Below are 10404 nucleotides of genomic sequence, written 5' to 3' on the forward strand. Positions count from 1 at the left end.
GTGCAACATAAAATACGGAGACCGGAATACCTGTTGTGATGTGGGTCAGAAAGACCAGAGAATTGTAACAGATCATTTCAAGATTTAAACTCTTGAAGATATTGTTTTATTTCATTTTTATTTCATATAACCGCATTCTATATTACTGTTGGAACGTTTGTCACTTGGTTGACTAAAGATAATCCGGGTCAGTATATCAGCCCACCAAACAACCATGACGAGATGGGCCTTATTGTTTAGTGTAGCAAAATTTAGAAATATGGGCAACGTACATAAATAAAATAAAAATATTAATAAAATAATAAAATAAAATAATAATAATAAAATATAAAAATATTTTTTTGAAATAAAATGAAATGAACTGAAAAATGGTGAACGACTATGTCAGTAGTTATTAAGACGTCATGTTTTGTTTATGTTTATGAAATTTACCCAACATCGTCGTGCAGTAGCTTCACAGCCACGTCAAACCCCCACTGTTTATGTCTGGCCTTGTAGACGCAGCCAAAGCCCCCACTGCCAACGCACGTCCACTTCATCAGGCTGTCGCTGTCAACTGGTTTCGTTGCGTGACACGCAGGCGCCATCTCCTGCTAAAACCGCGAATTACATGACATTAACTTGTGAAAGGGGAGACCGCGATGTCAGTAAACATGAGAGGCAAAAATTACAAAATGCACTAGTGACGAATGAACGTTTTGGCTCCTCATTATTCTCTAATGTTCACTGCTCGTTCTTTGATAATCACATTCACTCAGCATTGTCGTTGCTTCCTTTTAGTCCGGGTATAACATGCTCTGTAGTCTTTTTTACCACATCTGCTGCCAGTCTGCTTAGTTAGCTAGACTGTTTAACGTTATGTTGGTTTCAAAACCTCTTCATATATAAATCAGGGTTTGAAAAAGAAAAAGAAAAAAGGCAGACAGAAAAGAAAACAACATTACATCTACACTTTAATCCCAATGTTCTCGTCAATTCGAAACAATCTGGTTTATACTCACCGTAGAAAGCTATATTAGATGCCTTACAACCTTTTGTATATTTTTTTTTTTAAAAAGCATTATGAAACCATTTCCTCTTTCAGTTCCCTCAGAGTCCCTTTCTGATGTCAGCAGTATTAACCCTTTATAACAAAGCTACATGTTAAAACAGAAGCAAGCTGAAACATTGTGCGACTAGTTTGTGATTAGAACCGTAGATTAACACATACAACAACAACAACAAAGACAATAAAGGTTTGCACAGTGCCCTCTAGTGGAGAGCAACGATCTGTCACATGGCATTGTAGTTTTACAGGGTTACGTCCATATTATTATTATAATAATTTAAATACTTATTATACTTTATATTAATCAAATCTACATATTAATAGTATAAGTATGAATAATTATATAAAAGGAATAAAGAGGATGTGGTGTGATATTCTGTCAGGTGTCAATTATATTTGTTCTTAATTTCTCAACTTAAAATAGCGAAAGAAAAAATGAGTTTAGCCTTAAGTGGGCCAAAATGGCAGCCTCACGGCTCGTTGGTGCCAGTAGACAGCAGCGGTCGATGCAGCATCTATTTTTTTGTTTTGTATATGGTGAGAACTCCTGAAATCCTTTATTTTGGAAAACAATTACCGAGGAAGTGGCTCCATGTCTATGCGCATGAACTCGTGTAGCTTCACTAGCCATTTTTTTTTGCAACAAGATGCTCCTAGGTGCACCAAGTTAAAGTAAGACCAGAACACTACAAACCTGTTGTGTCCCAACAATGTTTTGTTATATTTGTTATATTTTGTTTTTGTTATGTCTGTTCAATTTCGGCCTAATTTTGTTCCATTTCCATTTGTGGGTGTGTTTTACTTTAGTCCATTTAACTCTCCATCTGATTAAACGCAGTATGTCAGTCTTCCCTTGTTTATTGTGTTTATTGTTTGAGTTCACCTTCACTTTGGTTATATTTTCTGATGCTACTCAGGAAATGTTAGGGCCTTCATATCGATAATTATTAGTGATATCGACTTATGACGACACGACAGCATACCGAGCTAAATAACATCAAATCTCCCCTGTTAGAATAGGGAAGCAGTTACTGTTGACTAAATAATTTTGGCAGGAGCGGCAAACACTTTTGCGGAAAAAACAAAATACAAAAACAATCAATTATTTTTCAAATATTTGATTGTTTAATTAATCATTTTTCCTAATATTGAGCAATAAAAATGCTTTTTTTTTTTTTTGCTAATAAAAATGAACCTAATTGGAGTAAAGGTAACAACAGGAAGCGTTTATTCACATGTAGAGCCCGTGTTTACGCTTCCAAATATTTAGGTCTTCTTGGTAACTGCGATTGTTTCTAGGGGAAAATTTTACGTCATTTATCGTCGATTAACCGCAAGTCGGACGTCACTTACAGGATATGTAGTCCAGAGCATGTCAAACCCTGAAAGCAGCGCTGTGAAAGTTGGCTTTGATGAACGCCATTTCCCACAGTGCAGCGGTATGTAACTGATTGCGCAGTTGTCGGCAGCGCGCTTCAGTCGCACAGTTACCAGCTTTACTCATAGGGACGTTGAATGACTTTGTGTTCCAGTGTTTGAGTGTAAAGAAAGTTGCCTCTTTCAGAAAAGACGCACGTTTTTCGCGGACTGATGGAGGCTCTCATTCCTGTCATCAACAAACTGCAGGATGTGTTTAACACAGTTGGTGCAGATATCATTCATCTGCCACAGATAGTGGTGGTAGGAACACAGGTGAGAAACGTCACTTTGTGACCGCTAGCACTTCAGTTTAGCCTGCCATAATTGTTGTCTCGGTTATAATTATACCACATATACCGGTTTCCATTTTCGTTGATAGTGCTGACATCGTGTAGACATATCGCTTGACTTTGCGGCAGTTTTCTTGTGCCTTGACTAACCTTTGAGTTAGCTTTAGCTTCACGCTAACGTTTCTGTCGTTGTGTGTACTGTTCTTTGGAGAATATTTTAAACAAAACCTTCGATATTAATGTGTTTAAATGTTATTTATTAACCGTATATGTGTACTTTAAAAAAATCTACGATTTAAAAAATAATAATAAAATAAGCATTCTGTTTATTATAGATTGACTTTTAAAATTAAAATGTGTCTGACCGTTTTCTTGTTCACTATAAATGTCGTTGATAAGCTCGATGACTTATAATAATGGCGAACAATGCTTAACAACTGTAAACTTAAAATTCTAAAGGTTTTATTCTGAGTATTTAAATCACGTGACGAAACAAACATCATTATGCTATATTAGTGACAGCTGGATTGCCGTGGCACAATACTGGCCTACTTTGTCTATTTTTATCTACATCTGACCATTTCTTACAAAATAGGCATTACGTTCTAATGAACTTAACACCAAATGTAAAGTTTAGTTTTAAACTTAGTCGGTAGTTGTCTTAATTTCAATTGTGTTCACACCCATATCTACAACTCACTCAAACAACTAAATACTGTTACCCGAATTTGTGTCCCATTTGTGTGATAACTCCCAAACTGCTGTGTTATTTATTTTCAACTCTGGTTTACAATTATAATTTTGCTCGTTTGAATGGAAAATAATAGTATTAAATCGTCATACCACCTAATTTAATATCATATAAATCAACAGAAGTTTTAATTACACATTTCTGCATTTTTCCACTTCATTTCTATGTATTAAAGTATGTCATACATTAACCTTTGAATACATTAAAAATCTCAAGAACTATAGTTTCTATTCAATGAAGATGGTGGGGTTTTGTTGACCATCTGTTTATACCTGCGTCCCAGGAATTTGCCCACTTTCACTTACGGTGAAAGTGACCTAAAGATTGTTTTGCTGCTAAATGAGTCGAACCTTTTGCTTTCAGTTTATCCACAATGTTTCTCTCAATTGTCCACAGAGCAGTGGGAAGAGTTCTGTTTTAGAGAGCTTGGTGGGCCGAGACATTCTGCCACGAGGCACTGGTGTCGTCACACGCCGACCCCTTATCCTACAGCTAGTGCACATTGAACCAGAGGACCGCAAGAAAACCAATGAAGAGAATGGTAACTAGAGCGTTTATATATGTCGTATTTTGTAACGTTGTTGAGTGACAAGCTTAATTGGACATGTATAATCCCTTTTTGGGGGGGTTGGGAATTGTCAGGGTCATGGATGCAATGCCTTTAAAATACTGTGAACGGCCCTTAAAATATCTGTATTGGGGTTTTGATTGATGTTTATATATGTTTGTATTGTACAAATATCTGTATTGGGGTTTTGATTGAAGGATTGGACTGGTTCAAATCCTTGCAAGGGCAGAACAATGTTATGTTGAGCAAGCATTTCAAATCTAGCTCCCCAGGTGCGGCAAAGGGTTTCCTGTTTCAATGATGCGTTAAAGAATGAATTTTAATTGTGCATATATGTTTGTATTGTATATATATTTATATGTAAAACACCTGGTAAAGATGCTGCTGCAGCTACTTCTCCCTCTGTTGTCGACGGACACTAAACCAGCTGCGGCGACACCAGCTGTCTGCCCTAAAATCTAACAACATATTCAGCCTTTAAACTACAACGTTTAGTTTTAAACCGTACGTTTTATTTTAGGTCAGAAGAACAGAGCTTCAAATGTGTTCTCATCAAATTCTTCAGCGTGACCCTGCGTTGCATCACGATGTAACGCAGTAGCTACTGGTAGCCAGGCTGATGTTTTTGTCCCTTGTCGTCTCTCTCTCTCTCTCTCTCTCTCTTTAACCACAGAGTCTAAGAAAGATGAACGTTTGTACAAAAGTTTCCTTCTCAGTCCTCCTTCCTGCTGTGTTTGTACATCACATAACATCTCTTTCTTTTGCCCATTCTGCCTTTTGTCTTTGCCCTTTAAACAGTTACAGAGCACGTGGCTCCTCTTGACCCAGATTCTGACTTTTGATTTAAGCTGCTCTTTGGTGCTAAAATCAGCCACGTTTGTGTTTAAAGGAACTGTTACATTTGTTTACATGCTCCTCAAATTCACTCACTATTGAAATTGTTGTCATGTTTTTTTTTTTTTGCACAATCCATTGCTTCTTGAAACACGTTTTGATTTAGTTTATCATTCGAATACATTTCTGTTTCTTTAACAACAACAACAACAACAGTAGTTTCCCTGTTTTTGTGAACTCTTAAGCTGTTGTATTCCATCCAGACATTTCACTGAACAGTTAAAAGCAGCAAATATCATATTTCTTGGCTATACTGTATATTTAATCATTAACACATTATATGTGTTCTTGTTTTATTTACTTTGGAAGGCATTGATGGAGAGGAGTGGGGCAAATTTCTACACACTAAAAACAAGGTAGGTATAAGGACAAACTGGGTTTCTAGTTTGTTCTAGATTGTTAGGTCCAATTTTATTTGTGCGCTTATATATATATACATATATATATATGTAGCAATGTACCGTCTGTGAAACATGTACCTTTTGTTATTTTATTCAGATCTACACAGAATTTGAAGCAATCAGGCAAGAAATTGAAGCTGAAACTGATAGAGTTTCTGGTAGTAACAAGGTATGAAAACTTTTTTTTTTTTAATCTTTACATTTTATGTAATGTGTCCTTTTTTCTTTTTTTTTTTATAACAATGTGTTCTAACTTTCATGAACCCTACAGGGCATTAGTGACGAACCCATTCACTTGAAAATCTTCTCACCGCATGTGGTGAATCTCACGTTGGTGGATCTTCCTGGCATTACCAAGGTGAGATTCGTTATTTCTGAAAAAAACAATATAAAAATATTTATCTATATTTATGCCTCGCTGTGTTCAAACTGTACATTTCTGTCAAGTTGACGTGATTAATAATTTACGAAACCGTTCTGCTGCAGCATCAATTTTTCTAGCTGTAAGTGGATCTAGAATTTTTTTCTTTTTTTTTTCAATATACTCAAGGGAACCAGTTGTTGACTTTTAGAACTTTTTGTATACATTTAAAATGAAAAAAAAAAATACTTTAACCGAAATCACGAAAAACAAACAATTTTATTAGGCTTATAATAGTGACAAATAATTTAAAATTTCCAAAAAAAATTGTTACTCAGCTGTTAATTGCGTGTTAAATAAATCCCCCTTGATTTGTTTTTTTTTTTTTAAATAACATCATTAGAAAATCTCACGTGACTTTTACTCAGGTGACCATGTCATTGTCCCAGCTCATTAAGAGTCTTCTCTGAATTAGGTTCCTGTTGGAGACCAGCCCAAAGACATTGAGGTCCAGATCAGAGATCTGATCCTGAAGTACATCTCCAACCCTAACTCCATCATCCTGGCTGTGACTGCTGCCAACACGGACATGGCGACGTCTGAAGCCCTCAAAGTAGCTCGGGAGGTTGATCCCGACGGTAAATGGACTTCTCCTTTTTTTTTTTTGTATTTACTGTGGTCCTCAGTGTTTGTTCCTCCATATCTCAGCGGTGGGTTTAATGGTCTGTGCCTTTAGGGAGGAGGACGCTGGCAGTGGTGACCAAGCTGGACCTTATGGATGCTGGTACGGATGCCATGGACATATTAATGGGCAGAGTCATTCCGGTTAAACTGGGCATCATAGGAGTAGTGAACAGGTTAGATCGCACTGATAAATGCCCTGTATCCGCTGCATTAAAGGGAGCTGTTCCCTAACAGCTATCCTGAGGTCAGACATGCACGAGCATTTTTTTTTTGTTTGTGTTTCTTTCAGGAGTCAGTTAGACATCAATCAAAAAAAATCGGTAGCAGATGCTGTTCGCGATGAATTTGCTTTTCTGCAAAAGAAGTACCCGTCACTCTCCAACAGAAATGGAACTAAATACCTGGCCAGAACATTGAACAGGTATGGAATTGTAACCCATGTCCATGGACCGGTACTGGTCCCTAGCTCATTATTTTTTCCCAAATAGTACGTACTTCCTTTTGGACCACCAACACTACCAGAATAAAATCTAAAAGATGATTTAATTTGAGACTTTTTGTCCGTGCTGCAGACTTCTGATGCACCACATCAGAGACTGTCTTCCTGAACTAAAGACACGGATCAACGTTCTGGCCGCACAATATCAGTCTCTGCTGAACAGTTATGGAGAGCCCGTGGATGACAAGAGTTCCACGTTGCTGCAGCTTATCACCAAGTTTGCTGCAGAGTACTGTCACACCATAGAGGGCACGGCCAAATACATAGAGACAACTGAGTTGTGAGTAAAAAAAAAAAAAAAATTCCTCTTGAGTTGCAGGGACCTGTACACCCCACTAGGTGTGATGCGGTTGAGATTCTGCCTAAAATGTTGAGTTTCCGGTTTCCCCCGTTTCTCTTTCAGATGCGGTGGAGCACGAATCTGTTATATATTTCACGAGACCTTTGGACGAACTCTGGAGTCTGTCGACGCTCTGGGAGGACTGACGACCATCGATGTGCTCACGGCGATCCGAAATGCTACGGTGGGTAACTGCTGTGTCTTTACCCTAAAAAAAAAAAAAAAATTCTTCTTTAAATTTACAGCTCTCTTGAACTGGGGGTCATGTTGTTCTCAACAGGGCCCTAGACCTGCACTGTTTGTGCCGGAGGTGTCGTTTGAGCTGCTGGTGAAACGACAGGTCAAACGTCTGGAAGATCCCAGTCTTCGATGTGTGGAGCTGGTTCATGAGGAGATGCAGAGGATCATCCAGCACTGCAGCACCTACAGCACTCAGGTCAGCTCACGCATGCAGAGCAAAACATGTACCCACTTGTGCATTCTGACTTTGGATTCAAGCATTTCAGACGGGAGAAATGAGGAGGGAGGAAAAAAAAAGAAAAAAAGATATTTATTTTTCTTTCACAGGAGTTGCTGAGGTTTCCAAAGCTCCACGATGCCATAGTAGAAGTGGTCACCTCATTACTTAGAAGGAGGCTCCCTGTCACCAATGAAATGGTCAGAACCAAGGACGTGATTTTTTTTTTTTTTTTTTTTTTTTTTTTACATGTACTTTGTGTGTGTTTAATTCTCAGGTCCACAACCTTGTTGCCATCGAACTGGCTTATATCAACACAAAACACCCAGACTTTGCTGATGCCTGTGGTCTAATGAACAACAACATTGAAGTAAGACTCGGCATCTTAAGGTCATGGTCCGTGATCTAGACCTGGGTTCATCGTTCATTGTAAACTTCAGCCGCAGAAAAGAAAAAAAAAAAAAAAAATCATAAATATAACATACTATTGATGGAATTGTTCTTGGCAGAAGTTCCGACTGTCAAAACTTTTACTTTTGTCAACAGGAGCAAAGACGTGGCCGAATGAAGGATCTGCCCTCTGCTGTGCCCAGAGACAAGGTAGAGTCTGTCCATTGTCACTGTCACGGTCACTGCTTTTTCGCATGACTGATATTTTAGCTTCAGCTCCACAACTTTCTTCTTTTTCCATCCGCTCTTTTCTGTCTCATTTCCAAGGTGTAGCCCATTAGAATTGCCTGACCACCTGTAACTCCCTATCGTCAAGCCACTGCCTACTGTGTCTTGCACTTGCTAGTTACTTTTTTTTTTTTAAAAACATCAAATACATGATGTTTGTAGGGCGACATTATTTACTCACGTTTGCATTGTTTCTAAAAAAAAAAAAAATTTGCACAGCTATGTAGTACAGTGATCCCTTGCTATAACGCGGTTTACTTTTCACGGTTTCGCTACTTCACGGATTTGCATCGTCCATTGTGTTCTGCATTCTGATTGGCTAAAAAGTCACTCCGCTTCTTCTCTACCTGTGCGCCAATAACGTTGCGGTTTAATATGTACACGTACGTAAAACAGCTTGCCAAATTGACATTACGTACGTGCAAATTCTCTTGCAATTTCGAGTTTATCAAACCCCATAATGTCGACAAAACGCTCTGGACCGGCAAAAGTACCTGCGGTAGGGACCAAAAGGCAGCGGAAGATGCTGTCTATCGGTGATAAAGTAAAACTATTGGACATGCTAAATGAAGGTAAAAGCTATGCGGCTGTAGGTCGGCATTATGGAATTAATGAATCTTCCGTTCGTTCCATAAAGAAGGAAGAAAAAAACATAAGGAAGACAGCAGCAATAAGTTTTAATAAGGATTCAAAAAGGGTTGCAACTGCCCGCAACAAGACCAGGTAATTTGTATTTTTTTCATAATCATTTTTAATTTTCTCCCGTTCACGGTGGGCGGTGCTAATCTCCGCAATTTGAAGCCTTCTGTTCACGTTGATGATTAAAATTATTATTTGACAGTACATTACAGAAGTTATTTGTTGAAACGTTTCTAAAGTACTTTTATTTTACTTTATTTGTGAAACAAATGGTTGAGACTGTAAAATGGTTTGTTCGTTCTTTCTCTTCTTTTTCTGAGTATTTAATTGTAAAAAAAATAAAGATTTCTACTTCACGGATTTTGCCTATCACGGGTTCTTTTTGGAACGTAACCCCCGCGAAAAACAAGGGTTTACTGTATTCACCCCCTTGGATGTTTTACCCTTTTAGTGCTTTCATAAATCAATCATGGTCAATACAATTTGGCTTTTTTAACACAAACATTTATTGGAAAAAACTCTTTAATGTCAAAGTGAAAACAGATTTCTACAAAGTAATGTCAATGAAATAAAAATATATAAAGAAATATAATTGTTTGCATAGTTTCCGCAGCCCGTTCCTGTTTCTAGGAAACTGTCGGCTCGAGAGCAGAGAGACTGTGAGGTCATCGAGAGGCTCATCAAGTCCTACTTCCTAATCGTACGAAAAAATATCCAGGACAGGTAAACAAGTATTCCCATGTGTATTTTTTTTGTTTGTTTTATACTCCCTGCTGTTACTGGCAGGATGATGTTTGCATTTTTGGCTTCTTTTTTCTCCCCCTCTCTCTACTGCTGCTGCTGCTGTGGTGGTGTCAGTGTACCAAAGGCAGTGATGCACTTCCTGGTGAACCACGTGAAGGACTGTCTGCAGAGCGAGCTGGTGGGCCAGTTATACAAGACAACCCTGCTGGACGAACTGCTGACGGAGTCCGAGGACATGGCGCAGAGACGTAACGAGACCGCTGACATGCTCAAGGTAACGCGTTCATTCCTCAGAGCGTCACACCGGAGGACAACGGGGACAGAGGACAATCCGAATGCTCCGTTGAGCTGGGTTTGCGTCGCGGTCTTGTAACGTATCATATCACCAACGTACAAAAAATGACATGAAACAACCGCTTCATTTGGTTGAAAATTAGCTTCAAATAAAGTCCGTAAAACAACCAAAGAAAGAAATAACACTGACTACATATGACATTTGAAGATGAGTCTGAAAAAAAAAATGTGACCAAATGTTTGGTATTTTTTTATATATTTTTTTTTTTCTCTCTCTCTCCTGTGTGCAGGCGCTGCAGAAGGCCAGTCAGGTCATAGCAGAGATCAGAGAAACTCA

The 10404-nt window shown here is 38.4% G+C and overlaps 2 protein-coding genes and 1 long non-coding RNA gene across 4 annotated transcripts in view; 2 read left to right on the forward strand and 1 right to left on the reverse strand.

The window, feature by feature from the left end:
- The window catches only part of LOC103380583 (receptor-interacting serine/threonine-protein kinase 3-like), a 5370-nt gene extending 4189 nt beyond the window's left edge, over window positions 1–1181 (reverse strand). Inside the window, exons 1-2 of one of the 2 annotated variants that reach the window (XM_025056475.1) lie at window positions 1002–1181; window positions 433–593 (exon numbers count right to left, since the gene is read on the reverse strand). In XM_025056475.1, the coding sequence (XP_024912243.1) occupies window positions 433–587 (155 nt within the window). In that variant the 5' untranslated portion in view covers window positions 588–593; window positions 1002–1181. The remainder of the gene's footprint in view (window positions 1–432; window positions 594–1001) is intronic. The other variant, XM_008312603.3, reaches the window with a different exon arrangement.
- Window positions 1182–2470: 1289 nt separating this feature from the next.
- On the forward strand, window positions 2471–8558 carry dnm1l (dynamin 1-like). Its single transcript, XM_017033152.2, has 14 exons — window positions 2471–2740; window positions 3905–4049; window positions 5280–5326; window positions 5469–5540; window positions 5643–5729; window positions 6208–6370; window positions 6469–6589; window positions 6706–6837; window positions 6989–7195; window positions 7319–7439; window positions 7536–7691; window positions 7823–7912; window positions 7990–8082; window positions 8259–8558. Exons 1-14 carry the CDS (start codon window positions 2639–2641, stop codon window positions 8358–8360), a joined length of 1638 nt encoding a protein of 545 aa, XP_016888641.1. The 5' UTR covers window positions 2471–2638; the 3' UTR covers window positions 8361–8558.
- A 1084-nt stretch (window positions 8559–9642) lies between these two features.
- LOC107988697 (uncharacterized) lies at window positions 9643–10404 on the forward strand. The gene is made up of 3 exons (XR_001760184.2): window positions 9643–9752; window positions 9888–10047; window positions 10358–10404. It is a non-coding gene; the product is annotated as an uncharacterized LOC107988697 (long non-coding RNA).

This window comes from Cynoglossus semilaevis, chromosome 6 (genome assembly GCF_000523025.1).
Source record: "Cynoglossus semilaevis isolate Cse_v1.0 chromosome 6, Cse_v1.0, whole genome shotgun sequence".
Taxonomy (NCBI): Eukaryota; Metazoa; Chordata; class Actinopteri; order Pleuronectiformes; family Cynoglossidae; genus Cynoglossus; species Cynoglossus semilaevis.

Coding starts and splice junctions, on each gene's coding strand:
- dnm1l (XM_017033152.2), top strand. CDS start 2,639: ATGGAGGCTCTCATTCCTGTCATCAACAAACTGCAGGATGTGTTTAAC. Junction 5,327..5,468: donor TTCTACACACTAAAAACAAG/GTAGGTATAAGG, acceptor TATTTTATTCAG/ATCTACACAGAATTTGAAGC. Junction 6,590..6,705: donor ATCATAGGAGTAGTGAACAG/GTTAGATCGCAC, acceptor TGTTTCTTTCAG/GAGTCAGTTAGACATCAATC.